Source organism: Penicillium subrubescens (genome assembly GCF_028828155.1).
Source record: "Penicillium subrubescens strain IBT 31985 chromosome Unknown utg000005l_segment0_segment0, whole genome shotgun sequence".
In the NCBI taxonomy this organism is placed as follows: domain Eukaryota; kingdom Fungi; phylum Ascomycota; class Eurotiomycetes; order Eurotiales; family Aspergillaceae; genus Penicillium; species Penicillium subrubescens.
The window spans coordinates 1,661,781-1,681,089 of NW_026643155.1; the positions used below are offsets into that span (position 1 = coordinate 1,661,781).

The 19,309-nt window shown below is 52.0% G+C and overlaps 8 protein-coding genes across 8 annotated transcripts; 7 read left to right on the top strand and 1 right to left on the bottom strand.

Annotated features, from left to right (window-relative positions):
• Positions 1–564: 564 nt before the first annotated feature.
• Positions 565–2,718, top strand: N7473_007109 (putative PHD finger domain protein; the record flags this gene model as incomplete). Its single annotated transcript, XM_057153049.1, has 2 exons — positions 565–2,520; positions 2,578–2,718. 2 exons carry the CDS (start codon positions 565–567, stop codon positions 2,716–2,718), a joined length of 2,097 nt encoding a protein of 698 aa, XP_057007387.1.
• A 327-nt stretch (positions 2,719–3,045) lies between these two features.
• On the bottom strand, positions 3,046–4,551 carry N7473_007110 (Gfo/Idh/MocA family protein; the record flags this gene model as incomplete). Its single annotated transcript, XM_057153050.1, has 5 exons — positions 3,046–3,310; positions 3,380–3,470; positions 3,536–4,234; positions 4,311–4,473; positions 4,528–4,551. 5 exons carry the CDS (start codon positions 4,549–4,551, stop codon positions 3,046–3,048), a joined length of 1,242 nt encoding a protein of 413 aa, XP_057007388.1.
• A 676-nt stretch (positions 4,552–5,227) lies between these two features.
• On the top strand, positions 5,228–6,238 carry N7473_007111 (dihydrodipicolinate synthase family protein; the record flags this gene model as incomplete). Its single annotated transcript, XM_057153051.1, has 1 exon — positions 5,228–6,238. The coding sequence occupies one exon, from the start codon at positions 5,228–5,230 to the stop codon at positions 6,236–6,238; it is 1,011 nt and encodes a 336-aa protein (XP_057007389.1).
• Positions 6,239–7,129: 891 nt separating this feature from the next.
• Positions 7,130–8,604, top strand: N7473_007112 (NAD(P)-dependent alcohol dehydrogenase). The gene is made up of 4 exons (XM_057153052.1): positions 7,130–7,333; positions 7,406–7,433; positions 7,489–7,590; positions 7,656–8,604. Exons 1-4 carry the CDS (start codon positions 7,259–7,261, stop codon positions 8,531–8,533), a joined length of 1,083 nt encoding a protein of 360 aa, XP_057007390.1. The 5' UTR covers positions 7,130–7,258; the 3' UTR covers positions 8,534–8,604.
• Positions 8,605–10,008: 1,404 nt separating this feature from the next.
• On the top strand, positions 10,009–12,172 carry N7473_007113 (F-box/WD repeat-containing protein; the record flags this gene model as incomplete). The annotated part of the gene is made up of 2 exons (XM_057153053.1): positions 10,009–10,798; positions 10,854–12,172. 2 exons carry the CDS (start codon positions 10,009–10,011, stop codon positions 12,170–12,172), a joined length of 2,109 nt encoding a protein of 702 aa, XP_057007391.1.
• Positions 12,173–12,790: 618 nt separating this feature from the next.
• On the top strand, positions 12,791–13,998 carry eb1 (microtubule-binding protein BIM1; the record flags this gene model as incomplete). Its single annotated transcript, XM_057153054.1, has 6 exons — positions 12,791–12,804; positions 12,889–12,960; positions 13,074–13,108; positions 13,213–13,290; positions 13,370–13,860; positions 13,933–13,998. 6 exons carry the CDS (start codon positions 12,791–12,793, stop codon positions 13,996–13,998), a joined length of 756 nt encoding a protein of 251 aa, XP_057007392.1.
• Positions 13,999–14,741: 743 nt separating this feature from the next.
• N7473_007115 (uncharacterized protein) lies at positions 14,742–15,046 on the top strand (the record flags this gene model as incomplete). The annotated part of the gene is made up of 2 exons (XM_057153055.1): positions 14,742–14,760; positions 14,874–15,046. 2 exons carry the CDS (start codon positions 14,742–14,744, stop codon positions 15,044–15,046), a joined length of 192 nt encoding a protein of 63 aa, XP_057007393.1.
• Positions 15,047–16,870: 1,824 nt separating this feature from the next.
• On the top strand, positions 16,871–18,436 carry N7473_007116 (uncharacterized protein; the record flags this gene model as incomplete). The annotated part of the gene is made up of 1 exon (XM_057153056.1): positions 16,871–18,436. The coding sequence occupies one exon, from the start codon at positions 16,871–16,873 to the stop codon at positions 18,434–18,436; it is 1,566 nt and encodes a 521-aa protein (XP_057007394.1).
• Between the last annotated feature and the right edge of the window lie 873 nt (positions 18,437–19,309).

The window sequence follows — 19,309 nt, forward strand, 5'->3', positions numbered from 1 at the left end:
TGAAGTATGCAGTCACGAGGGTACCGCGGGCGAACACTCCCTACTAAACTTAGTAACAGCTATAAATGACCACCAGTATCTGCACTTAGTGGATACCTACTGCCTATGACCAATATATATGGTAGATATTTAGTCTGCAACTTGTCAGGCTGACATCGCGGGCCATGACATGTACATGGAAAGCTACATTGTGTTACATACTTTTCAGATACTTCCAGGCCGGTTATTTCTTCTCAATTACAAGAACAAGACTCTATGAATTATCTTAACCCCATTCGAAGCACAGGATTATTTGTTCATCGCTCAAATGTTCCAAAATAAGAGATTCATAGCATAGTACCCGATTAGGAAAGCGGGTCACATGATTACCCCGGAATAACGATCGTCCGCGGTTGTTTGCACCGACAGCTGCGCGTTCGACGGTGACCTCGTCTATCCATGTTTTTCCCCCGCGGGGTTTCGTCTGCTTCTCTTGCATCCTCTACTACCCCATTGTCTCTTTGTTGCATCCCCTGAACGTGCTGCACGTTCTGTGGGAGACGCGCTCCCGGGCAACCCGGCAAGATGGCCCTGACCGACGAGACTGACCACAGTGGCGGGGTCATTCTCGATGGCCCCTTCGATCCGGACGCGCAAGCCACTGTGACAGACTTCATCGATTACACCGAAAACCTTCCTGCGGATATCATTCGTTCCCTCACCCTGGTCCGCGGCCTGGAGGACCGATACCTCGACTCGGCGCAAGACGTCCACAGCCTGACCAGAAGCTATGGCCAGCTTCCTTTCCTGGCCTCTGACCAGCGTCCGAGCGCGATCAGTATGCGCAAAGATATCTCCCGTCACCTGGACCGCGCGATCAATGCCCGCGAATCTGCCTCCGCCGAGGCCAACCGATTGTACGACGTCGTGGACCGCCATTTCGACCGCCTGAGCTGTATCCGACAGAAGCTGGAAGCCCTTCCTAAACCTCCATCCAGAGAGCCAACGCCACTTCCAGAACCCACACCCAAGCGAGTACGCAAGGACAAGAAAGAGGGCGCGTCCACCACACGTATCACCCTCCGGCTGGATAACACCAATCAGAACGGTAAGCGCAAGAAATCTAGATCACGCCGATCGGGCATCGCCGCAGAACATCTAGTAGGCTTCAATCCGGATTCACCTATCGCAAGCACAGAGCAGTCGGACGCGGAGGGAGAGTTGGACATTCCACCCAAGCCGGTCAAAGCGCCGAAGAAGGAAAAGCCGCGCCGACCCAGCTCAGGCGTAGCGGTCTCGACGAGCAATGCTCTTGCACTGCTAAAGCCACCACCAGAGGATGCCAAGATTGGCAGTGAGGATCTGCCATGGATGCGACTCACCGAGTGGGAGATGACCAAACTGCGCAAGAAAATGAAGAAAAATGCCGTATGGCAGCCTAGTGATATCATGATTCAGCGTGAGTTGGTGCTTTCCGGCCGTGGGTTAGAAGCCTACCGGGTCGCGAAAGCGTTGGCTAGGGAGAATGGGACTGCATTCATCGATTGTGATGCAGAGGAGAACAACCGCATTGATGCGGCTGCTAAGGACACCGACGGGAGCACCCAAACGAGCAATCGTGGGATGAAGTTGAACGAAGCCAAGAAACAGAAACGTGAGGCGGCGGCCAGAGAGGCGGCGGCCAACGGCGGAGAGATTCCGACCCCAAGCAAGCTCATTGTCAGCTCCAATCAACCCACCCCAGCTAGTCGATCTTCACGAAAGCGCAAACGGGATGAGGCTGCTGGCGGGAAAGTGAAAGAAGCCGTCGCTGCTCCGGTTCCACGTGCAGTCCCTGCTCCCGTTGTCACTGAAGCCGTGGCTCCCAAACCCGAACCCGTGCCCCAAGCCGAGCCGGAACCCGTAGTTGCAACTGCACCTGTCTTGACTTCGTCAAAGTCGCGCCGGAAGTCCAGCCGAGGAGGGAATGCTAACGGTGGGGTAGATGCAGCTGCAGCTGTTGCGCCAATCAAGACACAAATGTCACCCGCCGCCGAGGTCAAAGCCTCTCCTCCACCTTCCCCAACTGGATCACGTCGCTCGACAAGATCAGCGGCACAGCCTGCGGCTACACCCACTCCCCCAGCCACTAGACCCTCGTCAAGACGCTCCGCTGCTGCTGCATCCATTGAGCTGGGAGGTCTGGGAGCAGCTCCAACCCCCGCGGTCACTGGTGGACGGGACTTGCGTATCAAAAGCGCAACTCCAGCCCGCAAGACTCCCGTTAGAGAACCCTCTCGGGCACCCAGTGTTCCTGGACTCAATCGCAAGCGCAAGCGCCCTGCTCCAGGGCCCGTTTCTTCTGGCCAAGATGGCGGCGCTGCTGTTAGCTACGGACGTCGCAAAGCGAAGCCAGGCAAGAAACGCATCAACGTTAGCAACTCACAGGATATCCGGGTGGACGAAGACGGGGTTTTGGAGGAGATTGATGCCAATGAGCCACGTTACTGCCTGTGCGGAGATGTGAGTTTCGGCACGATGATTTGCTGCGAGAACCAAGATGTGAGTTCTTTTCTTTCTTCATGTCGATCTCTTTGTGACGATACTAACCCCTCTCAGTGCGAATATGTGTGGTTCCATCTCGAGTGCGTTGGGCTTTCGGAAGTTCCTTCACGCACCGCTAAGTGGTATTGTCCCGAGTGTCGGGTTAAGTTCGACAAGGGACCGGATGGAATCGTGAAGGGTGGATCTCGGCGTTGAACTTGGGAGGTTGATTCATTGATTGATTATTTTTTCTTGTATGATACCATGTGATATTATTGGGAGACTTGCGGGATTCTGATTTTGTTCTTTTATTGGCTTGGGAGGAGTTGGATCGAGTACGGAGTTTGTTCTCAGGTAGGGACCCCAGTGTCGGGACCCTTTTAACTAGCAATTCAATTCTTCTTGTGCCTTTAGTCTTGGGCGTTTCTCTTTTCTAAGAAACACATAGTATACGACATTGGTTAACTTGCTAAGGTTACTTTCAATTCATGGGCTGTATATACTAAAATCCACAATTTTCCTTTAATTACACGTGGTCATTCTTCACTTGAGCTCCCACTTTCCATTCTCGCTGATAATCTCAACCGGCCGGCGCTCATCCAGCGACTTACGACCAGCATCCAAGATAGCAGTGGTGCCAATGGTGTTCTTCAGGGTCGGCAGGGGACGAGCATCCAGCTGGTCCAGAGTCACGCGGCCCTCATTGACGGCCGTCACGGCGTCGATGAACTTCTCGAAGCTGATGTAGCCGTAACCGGTCTGGCCGGCGAAGTTGCCTTCTTCATCGGGGGCGTAACGCATGTAGAAGCTGAATTGGAATGTTAGTCTCTTCTGCAATTATTTGAGTGTAAATGTATGGGTGAAGGGGGATACGTACGGGTTGTACCAGGTGAGACCTTGATCATCGCCGGTCACGTCATAGCCACGCTTGGCCTGGTTCACGCGGATCTCGCCGTTGGCAGCCATATCTGTAGAATTGTGTTAGCATGAGCTTCACTAGTAGGGAATGACCACGAGGGAAAGGAAAACCTACAGTGGAAATACTGGTTCGAATGCACACCCGCATTCAACGGCGCAGTCCAGCTGGCCGTATACACACCCGTCGCAATCTTAGCCGGGTCATCCTTACGCCGCCACTCAACAAGCAGCGTAATCGTATCCTCCGTCTCAGGCACACACCCCACCGCCGCAGCCGTACCCTGGGACGCCGTCGCCGACACCCGCACAGGCTTATACTCCGGCACCATACTCTCACAGATATCAATGTGGTGCGAGTTAAGGTAATAAGAGATATCCGAGTCACGACCCGCCCACGCCTTGAACGTCTCCAACTGACTCTTCGGCTGACTCATGTAGCTGTAGAAGTAGTTGAAGTCGCCGAGGGACTTGGCCTTGGCGCGGGCGTCCGAGTAGGCCGGGTCGAAGCGCTTGTGGTGCTCGACGAAGACGAAGACGCCGGCTTTGCGGGCGGCTTCGACGAGCGCGAGGTGGTCGGATAGACGTTGGGTGGCGGGTTTGGTGATGAGGACGTGGTGGCCGCGCTCGATGGCGTAGAGGGCGATTGGGTAGTGTGTTGAGTCGGGGGTGAAGATGGTGATGGCGGAGCCCTTGGGGAGGGCGTCAATTGCCGTCTTGTAGGCGTCTGGGTCGGTTTGGTCGTCGGCTGGGAAGGAGGTGAAGGAGGTGTCGAGGCCGTTATAGACTTGGGAGATGTTGCGGTGGAGATGGTCGCCTGAGTAAAGAGTGTTAGTTATGGGATTGTCTTATTTCAATTCTTGCTTTTCGTCTGGTTTGTGGCTAATACTTACGGATACCGGCGAACTTCTTGCCTGACACGCCTACCATGCTCAGATCACCGACTTTGCCGCGACGGCGCAGGTCGAACATGGTCAGACCGACCACGCCGACCTTCTTGTCTGAGCCAGACGCACCACCACCGACGAAGCCGGTGGTGTACTCGCCGGTGCCGACCTGGATTGTTCGTTAGCCGTTGCTAGTAGTTGCGAGGTGGGCCATTGTACTTACCATCAACACGCTAGGAGGAGCCATGATTGTTTCTTCTTGATAATACAGAGAATGAAAAGAAAAGAGAATGCGAGTTTGACGAGTAATGTAGGGAGGAGAGATTAGAAGAGGAAGGATAAAATGAATTGGGGGAGTCTCGTTGCTGGAGATAATTCTTCCGGCGATTGAACTGTCAATAGCCGACGGTTTTTATCTTATCGGGCGCGGGGTTAAAGTCTTGGAAGAGTGAAGGCAATTGGAGTTTGATTCTTGGATTCTTGATGTAGACATTGAAAGTGATATAAGCTATAAGACAGACCTTGATGCCATCGTCTATATCTCCAATTTTCATTCGAATACAATTTTCGTCCTCTCCCTCTTGTATACTCGGACTCCCTTCTACCACTTCGCCAGACATTCCCCCGAGCCCCTCCTCCGCGAAACTGCGTCCCCCACATTTCGTCATTCGTCGGTTATTGGTGGAAGTCAATTCTCCGCCATTCAGAATGCGTCGGAGAATCCCCCGACGTGGGGGGAATGTTGATGCCAGGCTGAATTGAAATGGACGGTTAAAAAGTAATGCATACAGCCCTTTTCTTCTATTTCATCATTGACCCCTCTTCAATTTCACTTCGTAAGTCTTGGTTGTTACTTTTGAACAATAGCTTCAACTAAACCCATCTCCAGCTTCATCATCATCCTAACTACTACCACCGCCATCATGCCGCTCACTCCTCTCCGCCCCGGCGTGTACGCGCCCACCATGACCTTCTTCAACCCCGACACTGAAGATCTCGACGTGGCCGCTATCCGCCGCCACGCCGTGCGCCTGGCCAAGGCCGGTCTAGTCGGCCTAGTCACCATGGGCTCCAACGGCGAAGCCGTGCATCTCACTCGCGAGGAGCGTGCTACAGTGACACGGGAAACCCGCTCCGCCCTCGACGAGGCCGGTTTCACCAACGTCCCCGTCATCGCCGGCGCCAGCGAGAACAGCATCCGCGGCACCATCGATCTATGCAAGGAAGTCGCCCAGGCCGGCGGTGAATACGCCCTCATCGTCCCACCTAGCTACTACCGCTACGCCGTGGGCAACGACGAGACCATCTACGAGTACTTCACCTCCGTCGCTGACGGTTCTCCCATCCCCCTCATCCTGTATAACTACCCCGGCGCCGTGGCCGGAATCGACATGGACTCCGACCTCATCATCCGCATCTCCCAGCACCCCAACATCGTCGGCACAAAGTTCACTTGCGCCAACACTGGAAAGTTGACTCGTGTCGCTACTGCCCTCGGCGCTGTCACTCCTACTTCCCCCCTCGCCCCGGCTCAACGCGCTGCTCCTACTGTCGCCAAGCCCGACGCAAAGCACCCCTACGTCGCCTTTGGCGGTATCGCCGACTTCAGTCTGCAGACTCTTATCTCAGGTGGCTCGGCTATTTTGGCCGGTGGTGCCAATGTGGTTCCCCGTTTGTGCGTGCGCATCTTCACTCTCTGGTCCGAGGGTCGTCTTGCAGAGGCTATGGAGGCGCAGCAGCAGTTGAGTGCGGCGGATTGGGTTCTTACCAAGGCTGCTATTCCCGGTACTAAGTCGGCGATTCAGTCGTACTATGGGTATGGTGGATATCCTCGTCGTCCTTTGGCTCGTCTGAGTGAGGCGCAGGCGAAGGAGGTTGCGGATAAGATTAAGGGTGCGTTGGATGTGGAGCTGTCATTGAAGGATGTGGCATAGATGCCCTTGGTGGTTTATGGGTATAAAGAATAACTATGTTGTATATGATCATATGATGACTTGAATTTGCTTTGCTGGACATATATTTGGTAATGCTGTTCCTCTGCTGAGGCACTAATAAAACGAGTAGAGAACTATATCCCTCTCTACAGACTTATACTACAAACTACCTAGTCAATCGACAATCGTAGCATCCTTCCCAAATTCCCAAGCCCTAACCACAAGCCCTACAAACCCCAGATCAACCCAGTCCCGTCTTATCAACGATAACCCCAAACGCGGGACGGGACGCATTTTCTCCCGCATCTCTCATTGGCGGAAAAATCCCCTTCAAGCACTGATACAACCATCCAAATGACCATCACCTTCTAGGCAAAAAAAAGTCCACCTCCGCGACATGCCGTCTATACGCGAAAAGAGTTACAGACAAGACCAGAAACCTAACATCCATAACTAAATAACTCAGTGTTGCTTTTATTCCCCCACGCTCAGAACACGGGATCTCCTCGGCACCCGTCAATGGCTTCCTTGCTCGGTCCCTCTCGTGCGAGAATGCTGCGCTTTGATTCCCGGATCTACTCCGATAGTTTGCCCGGTGGATACAAGCGCGGCACCTTGTCCGAGGTCGGTATACTGTACGCGGGGGTTTTGGTTTTGGTTCCGGGGCAATGAGTGACACGGGTTATTGACACCCCGGTGCAATTTATCCACTTTCTTGTTCTAAACAACTAAGATAGGCTATTCTTGATCTTGTGAGATGGAGAGTTTTTTATTGAATTTTTTTATTAATTGAATTTTTTTTTAGTGGTTAGGGGGGGAGGGCCCCAGGAGGGGGGGGGTCGGCTTTGATATACCCCTCCTGGTCTCCCTCCTCGCGACTTTTTATTTCTTGTTGTATTTTATTTTCTTGAGTCTCTTCTTACCTTTGACTTGATCCTTGCGCGGACTTGTCTTTCAAAGCTTGCAAGACACTGAATATCTTTAATTGACTCTTCCCCTTTCAATCAATCACATATCACAATGCCTTACCCCGAGGAAGCTGAGGGTTTCCAGGTTGATGGTCCAGAGACCTTCACCGAGTTCCACAAGCGCTTCGTGAGTCTTCTGTCTTGTGTATAGGGTTCTGTGGAAATCAATGGCTAACCATGAGTTTTTTGCGCTGGGTAGTACAAGCTGAAGCCCTTCGGTGACTATGGTAAGCTTCGGAACAATTGCCCCCGAGTGCCAGGGCAAGCTCTAACAGCGCACAGATGTTGACGTCAAGATCGAGGCCTGCGGTGTCTGCGGCAGTGATGTTCACACCATCAGCGGTGGATGGGGAGACCAGAAGTTCCCCCTGTGCGTTGGACACGGTAAGCAACAACCCAGACCCAGCAATGATCTCAGCTGAATCACGACTAACCACCCACCACCACAGAAATCATCGGCCGCGCCATTCGCGTCGGCCCCAAGGTCACCCTGATCAAGGAAGGCCAGCGCGTCGGCGTCGGCGCCCAGTCCTACTCCTGCGGCGAATGCAAGCAATGCCGCAACGACAACGAGACCTACTGCCCCGTAATGATGATGGACACCTACGGCTCCGAGTGGCCCGAGACCGGCATCGTTAGCCAAGGCGGCTACTCCTCCCACGTCCGCACCCACGAGCACTGGGTATTCCCCATCCCCGACGCACTGGACTCCAACACCGTGGCGCCCATGCTCTGCGCCGGTCTGACAGCCTACTCACCCCTTGTGCGCAACGGCGCCGGACCCGGCAAGAAGGTCGGTATCGTCGGTCTGGGCGGTATCGGACACTTTGGAATCATGTTTGCCAAGGCTCTTGGTGCGGAGACGTGGGCTATTTCGCGCTCCAGGGCGAAGGAGGCTGATGCGCGGGAGTTGGGCGCGGATGGATACATTGCTACCGCCGAGGAAGGGTGGGAGAAGGAGCATCTTTTCTCGTTTGATTTGATTATTAACTGTGCGAATTCGTCGGAGGGCTTTGATTTGGCAAAGTACCTGTCTATGATGGATGTGCATGGTCGTTGGGTTAGTGTTGGTTTGCCTGAGGAGGAGGGGCAGGTTATTAAGGCGCAGTCTTTGATTGCCAATGGTGTGCTTATTGGTGCTAGTCATTTGGGGAGCCGTCGGGAGATGTTGCAGATGTTGGACTTGGCTGCGGAGAAGGGGTTGAAGGGCTGGGTGGAGGAGATTGATATTAGTGCTGAGGGGTTGAAGGAGGCCATGCTGCGGATGAAGAAGGGTGATGTTCACTATCGGTTCACTCTGACTGGGTATGAGAAAATCTTTGGTTGAAATAAGCTTGGGGACCTTGGGGGGATGGTGGTGGAGTCGGTTGTTGGGGCGTCTTGAGAGGATTAGATGGGTTTGCAGCTTTTGAGATACCTGTATCTGATCAAATGAAATTGTTATCAGTCATGTTTTGAATCAGAAATGATGACGAAGCTATCCAGAGAAGCGATACACAATCAATTCCATAAGAACTTTAAGAGATGGAAAGTTGAAGTGTACCTGGCTGGACCTTTTCTCTAGTCTCTTGATTCAAAATTTTGAACTAATAATATGGTACATATTAATGGACGTATGTTAACTATAGACTATGATTTGTAGGCTATAGAGAAGGCACATCATCCAAAGTTCCATCGATTATCTCAGACTATCTGAATTGTATGTGATCTGATTGAAGTCCTGGAATTAATGTCTTAAAAGATCCATGTCTCTCCTCTCCCAAATTCCATTGATGTATGTTTCATTTTGCTGTTTAGCACCGTCCAGCCTCTCGATGGCAACTACCTTGTCGTACCCCAGCTTAGTCTGTGGAGCAGTGGAGTATTAGATCGATCGGCTAGATCCTCGTCACCATCCGAAGTATATGGAGTAGATGAACCGGATCTACGGCATGTATACCTCAAGAAAAAACCATTCATTCATTTTAGCTCTACTACTATTGTTGTTCCACGGATTTCAACTCCAAAGAAGAAAAAACTTCAGCCCCCTAATTTTCCCGAACCACGTCAAAGGTTGGCTGGATCCCTGGAATCCAAAGGCCTGAACCGCCACCCGCCGCCTGAAGGGCTGGTGCAGGGATGGATGTACACGGTACGCGCATTGTCTTACAGCTACATACGAGACACGAGGTAGTGTGACTTTTCCCGCATGTCAATCCCCCATGATTTGCCCCCGGATGTGCCAAAAAAAATTTTAATCCCTGCAAAATCCGGAATACCTGAAGAGTACAGAGTACTTTACCTTCGTGAAGTGATTGTAGTCTGTTAGCAAGTCACCAGTACTTCCCACCATTCACCGCCTGAAACCCTTAGACTCTCGGGCCCTCCGGTTCTCTCTGCCCTTCTGGAATTCTTCTCTCCCTATTTCTTACTCCTTGCGCCTGATTCTTTTCTTTTCGTTGAATTTTTTTTGGCTTGGTCTTGCGGTGTTCTGATCCCCATTGCATTCATTCTCTTATTTTATTCTCTCGGCCTGGGTGTTGTCGTGTTTCTTTATCACAGTCTCTTTTTTGTCTTAACCGCCGATATACCGATAGACTTGCCTCCTGATTCCCGTTGCGCCCCGACACAATCAGACCAAAACACCACCATTGCACTTCGCTATCGATTTGAATACATTTAGACCGAGATCATCACAAAAGTTCAGTCATTTTGTTGTCACATATTACTGCTGAAACTCCCCACTGCGGACGATCTACACCTCGTCACTGCATCGCTCTATTCGATCGCTTTTCCCCCTGTTACCCACCCGAACCCCACGTCATGTCGCCACGAGATAATACCGTCGGCATTGCCTCACGCCGTCGCCCCTCGCTATCACTTCGTCCCCGCCCAAGGACCGCTGCCTACCCAATTGCACTCCCCAAAGAATACACATTCGATCAGTGTCAGAAAGCCTCCCTGGTGGAGGCGTGCGACGACGATTCATCGGCTTTTGAAGAGATGGAGCCCTTTCCAGAGGCTGTGCCTCGGCGCCGTACAGCCAAAAGCTTCTCTAGCCTGCGTCATCCGATGGATGGATTAGTGGCGCTGGGCCGTCGTCTATCTGTGACTCTCCGCAACAAGTCCTCCAAGCAGAACTTGCGTGTGCATGGAGAAGAACAGAATGACGAGAGCCGTCACTATCACCACGCTACGAGCACCTCCGGCCACAAGCGCAATGCTGCGTCTGGAAGCTGGGGTATGCGTTCCCGTGCGTGGTCTCATGGCCCTAATGCAGGCAGCATCAACCGCCGCCCTTCCCTGAACAGTCCCTCTGCGCTGCATGGATTCTATGTTCCGACTGCGTCTATCCCGGCTCCCATTCCAGGTCATGGATTTGAGCCGCCAATTCTGCCAAATGATATCTATGCCGGTGCGGCAGCGCGAGCTGCTGCTGCTGCGCAGAATGAACAGATGGAATTGGCTAGGTTGGAATTGGCCAAGACGGAACGGGATCTGATCAAAGGGTTGCCGGAGATGCGATTGACCCAGGATTCGGAGAGTGGGATTGGCATTGATCTGCGAGACCCTTCTGAAATTACTGACTCGGAATTGGACATTGTCCGCCTTGGTATGATCTTCTGCAAATTCCAATTGATCATCACAGTTCACTAACATCCTTTTAGACCCGGTTTCCTACCTTCCCTCCGAGACCATGGCTCACGTGCTCTCATACTTGGACCCTGCGTCTCTCATGGAGGCAGAATCGGTGTCCAGCTCCTGGCACCGTGAGGCGTCCTCCCCACATGTTTGGAAGCATGTGTTTCGTGGCGCGTACCCCCGTCGGCCAGTCAGCGCTACTGCTACAAAGAAGAAACAATCCGTCGGTCTGGGGAAATCCATTCCCAACCAAGACTGGAAGCGAATGTTCTTTGTTCGGCGAGCTCTCGAGCAACGCTGGAAGGAGGGCAAGGCTGCGGCAATCTACCTCCACGGCCACCAAGACAGTGTCTACTGTGCTCAGTTCGATGAGGACAAGATTATCACTGGTTCTCGTGATCGCACGATCCGTGTGTGGGATGCTCACTACCCTTGGTCTTGCCGCAAGATCATTGGCCCGCCCCCGGATGATGTGTCTCTCGCGGGACCTGTGAATAACCCGGCGCAGCAAGCCATGGGCAAGTCTCCATTTGCGACTATCTGCCCGCCATCAACTCCGTCTGCTGGCATTGTCACGCCAATGGAGCAGCCTGCAGACTACCACAGTGCTTCCATTCTTTGCCTGAAGTTTGATGAGGAAATCATGGTGACTGGGTCTTCGGACTACACCTGCATTGTTTGGGATATCAAGAATGATTACCGCCCAATCCATCGTCTGACCGCTCACCGTGCCGGTGTCCTGGATGTCTGCTTCGATGACCGGTACATCGTATCCTGCTCCAAGGACACCACCATCTGCGTATGGGACCGTCGCACTGGCGCACTCCTGAAGCAGCTTGTGGGCCACCATGGCCCGGTGAATGCTGTTCAACTCCGCGGTGACCTCGTCGTGTCGGCTAGTGGCGACGGCGTGGCTAAGCTGTGGAACGTTACTGATGGCCACTGCGTCAAGGAGTTCCCCAGCAAGGACCGTGGCCTTGCCTGCGTCGAGTTCAGTGAGGACGGCCGAACCATCCTCACTGGTGGCAACGACCGGACTATCTATCAGTTCGATGCCAATACCGGCGAGCTGGTCAATGAACTTCGTGGCCACACTGGCTTGATTCGGTCGCTTCACCTTGACAGCATGAACAAGCGCATCGTGAGTGGTAGCTACGATATGAGTGTCAAGGTGTTTGACACTGACTCTGGCGAGCTCTCCATCGATCTACCTGGTTGGACTACTAGCTGGATGCTGAATGTCCAGTCAGACTATCGGCGGATCGTGGCGACTAGCCAGGACTCGCGGGCCGTTATCATGGATTTCGGCTATGGATTGGATGGCATTGAGATGCTGGAGGAGTGATTTTGGTTTCGCATTTATCTATATTGTCTTTCGTTGCTTTCGTCTCATCTTAGCTTTCATCTTTGCCAGCTTTGCTCTCATTTTAGCGTTGTTATTTGGTTATACCTGGAGGAGTTGGAAATGTTGGATACATGTGGAAAATTGGGTACAGGACGGGATACCACGACATAGATGCTCCGTGATTTTTTTTTTATCTTTTTTTTTTATCTTTGCTAGACTTATACATGGCTCCAAATCGTATATACAGTTGCATTGTTGCAGCGACTTGGGATTAAAACCTTCTTCATTGAACCTTATACTTTGTATGTACTCGACTTATTCAGTGGATAATGACAGGTCGCGAACCAGTGGGAGTAGTTTCTCGCCTCAGGCATCTAAATTATCTAAGCCCGTCTGATTGGCTGTCATGATCTCTAGCGCCATTGTGATCCGTGGGTTTTGGCATCAAAACAATCCCAGCCGTTTTTCCATCAACACTGACAGGCAAGCCCCGACGAGGAGACCCTGATCTTTCGGCGTTTTCTTTTTTCTTCCTTCTCTTCTTCTTCCTCCCGACTTTCCTCCCTCACCTCCCTTCCCTCGAAAACCCCTACGGCTACGGCCCATCACTACCCCACCATGGGTGAATCACGGTTCGATCTTCCCCCCCCCCCCCCCTTATCGACAATGCTTCCGGAACGGAATAGAACAAGCGACTAATCGAGTTCCCTCGATAGACAAGAACTCCTGGCATGGTTGAACAACCTGCTCCAGTTGAACATCACCAAGATCGAGCAGTGCGGAACAGGGTATGATCAATCAGTAGCCCCTCTTCCTTCCAGCTTGTCTACCCCCCCTGAGGGTCAGCATCATGGATTGGTCGGGATTCGACTGACGCGATGACTCTGGCGATATGAAATAGTGCTGCGCTATGCCAGATCTTCGATTCGATCTTCAGTAAGTATTCCTTTTGATCACGAGATTATCTCGAAGAGAAGCGGTCAGCCCGCCCCATCATTTTGCGATCAGACTTACTAATGCGATTGTTTTCATTACGATAGTGGACGTCCCCATGTCCCGGGTCAAGTTCAACGTCAACAGTGAATACGCCTACCTGCAAAACTTCAAAGTCCTCCAGAGTACGTCCCGAACAGTCACCCCGGCCTCCACGAGTCACAAAACACCATCCTAACGTTTTCCTCTTTCCCTTCCATCCAGATGTCTTTACTCGCCACACAGTCCAGAAGCCCATCCCCGTCGAGTCCCTCACCAAGTGCCGCATGCAGGATAACCTGGAATTCCTCCAGTGGGTGAAGAAGTACTGGGACCAGCACTACCCCGGTGGTGACTACGACGCCGTTGGTCGCCGCAAGGCCTCCGGTGCCCCCGCCGCCGCCGCAGCTGCCGCTCCCCGTGCTGCTTCCTCTGGCTCCCGCCGCGGTGTCACTCCCACCACTGCTGCTTCACGTGGACCCCGCGTGGCCGCCGCTGCCATCGGCGGTGGTGGTGCCGCAACCGCTGTCCTGCAGCAGGAAATTGCTACGCAGAAGGAGGCCATCGCCGGTCTTGAGAAGGAGCGTGACTTTTACTTCGCCAAGCTCCGTGACATCGAGTTGCTCCTCCAGAATGCCATTGAGGAGAACCCGGAGCTGGAGAACGAGGAGGATACGCTTGTCAAGCACATCCAAGGCATCTTGTACTCCACTGAGGTAAGTTTATACATAATCTGGTGCGTGGCAATATGGCAAAGGTGCGTGGACCTAACACCGTTATTTTTTTAGGACGGTTTCGAGATCCCCGCTGAGGATGAGGTGGCAGGTGCGGCTGATGACCTGGAGACGTTCTGATCAGAACGTGGTTCGGTCAGGGAGAGAGAAGCGTTTCCCCATCATCTAAATACCCCCCTGCCCGTTTCTTGTTTCTCTCGTCGATGAAAGAGTAGATGGTGCGTGCGCATATTCGGATTGCCCCCCGGAGAGGGCGAATTGATTTAGGGGGATTTCAACTGAGCCATTTGTGGAGTTTACTGTCTTGGTATAGGCTATGACGTAGAATATCCGATCCGTGGCATTACAAGTCACAACTTGGAACTTGCTGCCCGCATGATGATTATCCACGTGGATTCTACTTAAGATGAACCCTAATATGTTATCTTCTGCTCGAACACATGAGATGGCATCGCTGATGACTGCGACTTCGCCGCTGCCGCTTGATATGGTAAAGGTCACGGCGGAGATAGAAGGGTTAGGTACCCCAAGTAGCTGTATTGATGCATTAAAGCGTGGCGTTTGCTTCCGTCCGAGCATCGGCCTCATGAGCCCTTATCTACTTTGCGTTTATGATTCTATACAGGGCAAATGAAGTCTTGATACTGCAGGCTATGATTATTCCATACATTTATTTCGCTACCATGCGGTATTCCCATCACTTCCATGTATCACCCAGTAGGATCCGATTGCTGGATATCAAATAACAACTTCAATTCTTTCCTGTCCTCTTCGAATCCTTCTTCCACTTCATGACTGATATCTTATTTGATCTGACTTTGCTATTGCTACGAGAACATCAGATCAGAACCTCCTCTATCAAGATGGCTACTCGCAAGCATGGTATGTTATTCTGATCTTCTGTTATCTGCAACTTCAAAGGATTCAATCCACTCCATTAAGACAAGGCAGAGTCACCGAGGTGTATCGGCTGAAGTTGTGAATCTACATTCAAGGGCTGTACCGCCTTAGGAATGATGATGAGTGGGTTGCTGTGCCGATTGATAGCTCGAATGTTATGATTGAAGAGATCAAGATGGATACGGATCGGTTGGATTTCCTCTTGAATATTGCGCATCTGAGGAGGGTTGAGTGGGATAGTGCACTTGAGAGGGGGGAGGTTACCTAGTTAGTTAGGTCTGGGCTTTGGTGGACTTCCATTACTTAGGGGCAATGAGAATTTTGGACGTTGTGTTTGATGATGTGGTGTTGGGTAATTTGGAAACAATAGGAGTTTGAGTAGGCGGGTAGGTTGATGAACTCCTTTGACTGTTCATGGGATAATCATGAGTAGTTCGGATGGACTTTCTTTCAATCACATGGCAGGTGTATGATTGTAAGTCAGATTGAAACGAGAGTGGACTTCCAGAAGGAAGAGGGCTACGTAAGTAAATCTGTGGTGCGACATGGGGTCCCGGAGATGTAAAAAGCACCCGCCCGGTCACATCGGGAACACGCAGTGGTTGTTGGCTGCAAGAAGCCAGTAGTGCGGACGTGTCTTTGCGGAGTATGGGCAGTCTATGGATCAGTAATATTTACTTCGTGGGCAAATTATATGGCCACCCCGTACTGTGTATCGTACTGTAGTGGCTGATCTGAAGCTTTTAGGCGTCGAATGACTGGATTGGCTATGGATGGTATGATTGAAGATCGAATCAAGATCAACAACATACACAGGATGAAGAAGAACAGTCAAGTGGACACTGTCAATCCAGTCAGTCATCGCAATTAAACCTGCAGTGAGCGCTAGTCCATTTCTGGGTTAGTGTGGCTGGCCAGACCCCTCAGGCCGTCTCCACCTGTCAGAGACTCTAGTCTCTGATTGGTGGAGTTGGTCGTGTACCTGCAGCCAACGCTAGTCCCCATTGGGATTCAGGTTGGGCCAGAAATTGACTCGCAGCAACTCCCCCCAGCTGCAAGTTGCTGGATCGTCATGGATGATCATAACAAAAACATTCATCAATCGACAAGTTGACACTCGATCTATCCATCAAGAACCGCCTTCAATTGTCGAGTCTCGGTGTCGAGGTGTGACGGTGGGAAGAAAAGACCCAGGCTATTCTCGACCCGACCAGGAGAGAGGATCTCGGCCCCCTCCTCCCTAACGGCTAGTTCGTCACCACGGGTCGCCTGGACTTGGCTTCGATAGGGGAGTGTTTGGTCCGGTCTCGCCTGGTCCACTCTTCGTTTTCTCTCTTCTCTCTGCTACTCCAACCCTCTCAAATCCCACCTCTCCTCGCAAGAGTTCGGCCTGGGTTCGCCAACTGGAGGCTTCTGTGTCAGAAGAGACCAAAAAAAGAAGAGCGTGTGTTACATCGCCCAGTGCGTGTTTTCCTCGTTCATCACATCAGACCCGCTGGTTTGTCCCGAGGGTTCGACGCTGTTACATATTACGCTGTTCGCGTCTTGGTGGGTTGTTTCTTCGACAACGGCCATGGATTAGGCTACGGCCTCACGCTCTCTCCCCATTGATTCCCTCCTTCTCGTCACTCCTTATTTATTCAGGTACGTTGCCTAGTCGCATTCCAGTGGGAGCGGGGAAACTCCCGCGTGGGAAAAAGGCATGGCAAGATTAGATGGATGGAATGCTGACAGGCTACCATTTCTAGACAATTCGAGTCATTCGCACTGCTTGCTCAATTCACTCGCTTCACTCGCTTCGGATCTCTCATTGTTGGCAACATCACGGTCCAACATTCACTCCTTAGTTTTCGACCTCGCTGTCTCTCCTTTCCCCGAAACCTCGGCCAAAGCCATTCCTTTTCGCTAAAGTCGAATATCGCGGGCAAGTCCCTGCTTCTTTCCGGACTTTTTCACTCTTCAACATCAACCCACTTCATTTCACTATCACGCTGCAGCTGGTCGATCCAGCTCTGACCTCTGTGAGGACTTCTATCAAAGATTCATATTCAACTTCGATCGTCTCCTTCTGAACAGAATTGAGACCAACAGGATGGCTCATCATGGCCATCGACATGACCGCATCAGCAGGCTCATCCGAGCCAAACACCGACTGGAAGCGAGTGAGGAAAACCCTGTAGATTCGAATCTACTTACTGGCGTGGAAACCCTGCAGGACCCAATCTTCGCCTCTGATATTCTATCAGGTGATAAGGAGTGCGACCCGTTGCAAAATACCACTTGCGACGATTCACCGGATGCGACTGTAGTGGTACTTTCCAAAAGACAAGAGGCGCAAACGCCCACTACAACCGTCGTCGAAACCGTTGTGCAAGTGGTGGACACTAACTCTCAAACACTGTGGCAATCGTCCGGTGTTGATTTTCCCATGACCATCACGGACTCGGCATTCGGTACTCTCGTTCTGACCGGCAGCTCGGCCGCCTCGACCGATTCAGTGATTCCCTCGTCAAATGCAACGGCTACGCAGTCAATGTCCTCGCAGTCAACGGAAACCTTGGCGCCGACGAGTAAACAACTCGCCGCAATCTCATCACCAAGGGCTTCCGCGGCTATCAGTTCGGTGCCGTACACGTCGACTCGTCTGATTCCCTCGTCAAGCGCTACCACTACGTCTTGGCCCACTTCAACCTCACTTCATGCGGCTGGTAACTACTATTCATCAATTTCGAGCTCTTCTGCCTCCACAAATCCTTACACCGACGCCGCGTATAGCTCCTATACACCTGTCTCTACCTCCTCTGGATCTGGAGGCGCCGACGAGACTGGGTTTGGCACAGGCTCTGGCAGTGGCAGTGGCAGCGGATCCGCGCCAACCACCAGCCAGGCACAGTCTTCCTCCGGCTCAGGGTCAGGCATCGACCCTACCACTTCTAAAATCGTGGGCGGAGTCGTGGGAAGCGTGGCTGGTCTTGCAATGATCTTCCTAGTTCTCTTCTATCTCTTCCGCCGGCGAAAGCTTCTCCTTCAACAGAAGGAGACTGGGGCTCTTCCTCTTCCATCTGATGATGGAGGCACAACTCGAGAGGTGACAACTCGCTCTAGCAATGAACCTCTGTTCTCGGCATCATACCTCGCACCGGCCTTCATGAAGCGCTGGCGCCAGTCTACTATGACCGTCAGGTCTGAGAGCACCGTCTCTTCCTCCAACCCTAGCGAACGCGGATTCCAGAAAATCTCCGGACGAAAAATTCCTCCCGTCCTTACCCACGGTGGCGATGGCTACGGTGGTGGAATAGACGGCGACTCGCCCACCATTCCTGGCTTCCCTCCCATGTCGCCCGCAGGAGGTGCGACTACCTCACCATCATCACAAGCGCCACCTCCCACCTCTCCATATGGGATGGTCCTCGACACAAAATACACCCAGGAAGCCGAAGAGCGCGCCGAGTCTCCAGTCCGGCCCTCACCCGTCCACCTCCCCATTTCCAGCTCGGTGAATGTCGGTGTTGCAACTACCGTCACGCCGTCGACCCCAATCGCACAACCGCAGTCCGCCATCGCGGTCATGCCTCAACGTCCCGATGGACTGGGCCGCAGCCTGCCAAGCTACGATGGAAGCCGCAGCAGTCGCTTCACGGAGAGCATCGATCGGTAACGTGGACCGTTCTTTGAGACATGGGACACGCGATCACGACGACGGCGATATGCTTACGGGACCGGGAGCTCTGACTTTTACCGATAAATGGACATGACCGACCTTCTTTTGAACATGTAATATCATTTCCACAGCGCTTTTCTCTGTTCATTTTTTCTCTTCATTTTCAGCCTCATATTGTTTTTTGAGTCCTGTCATTTTTTTTCTGGCTTTTCTGAATCCCTTTCTGTCCCTTCATCCCTATTCGACTATTGTTCGAATACTGTTCATTTGTTATTTCTTTTAGATACCCCTTATTTTCTACCCCCTTATTCTGTCGTCAATAGCCATATTGATCTTTTTCTTTCCTTTTTTCAACTTCTTCTCTTTTCTCTTTTCTCTCATTTTTCTCTTACCTAAAACATAGTAACTTACACCTATCTAATATTATGCTAATCATCAGTGCTAGACTTTCTCCCTCGATATAGGACAAGTAGAAGATATACCTATCCAGTCCGATGAATGACATCTGTAACATTAGGAAAACCAGTTCTGTCAGCCTCGCTACGGAGATGATGTGGGGTGCTTAATCTGGGTCTCTGGAGTCTGCAATCATACCCCAGTCTGAACCTTAAATGTTGAGCCTCTTGTAGATCATGCAGACCCCTCACTAGTACTGTAAGTACGTGTGTTGCCCGGCAGCTCAACGAAAATAAACTCTGACAAGGCATTATGCAGGTTCTAAATCTAGCTAAAAGGCTTCGTATGCGCTTCGTATGCCTTTCGCCGCAGTTCAGGCAGATACGGAGCTTGTGTCTCGCTCAGCCTCATCATCCCTCGCGCTCTGGCATAAGCTATCAGACACCAGCCTAAAATCAAGATCTTGCAAGAGTT

Coding starts and splice junctions, on each gene's coding strand:
- N7473_007112 (XM_057153052.1), top strand. CDS start 7,259: ATGCCTTACCCCGAGGAAGCTGAGGGTTTCCAGGTTGATGGTCCAGAG. Junction 7,434..7,488: donor GAAGCCCTTCGGTGACTATG/GTAAGCTTCGGA, acceptor AACAGCGCACAG/ATGTTGACGTCAAGATCGAG. Junction 7,591..7,655: donor CCCCCTGTGCGTTGGACACG/GTAAGCAACAAC, acceptor CCACCACCACAG/AAATCATCGGCCGCGCCATT.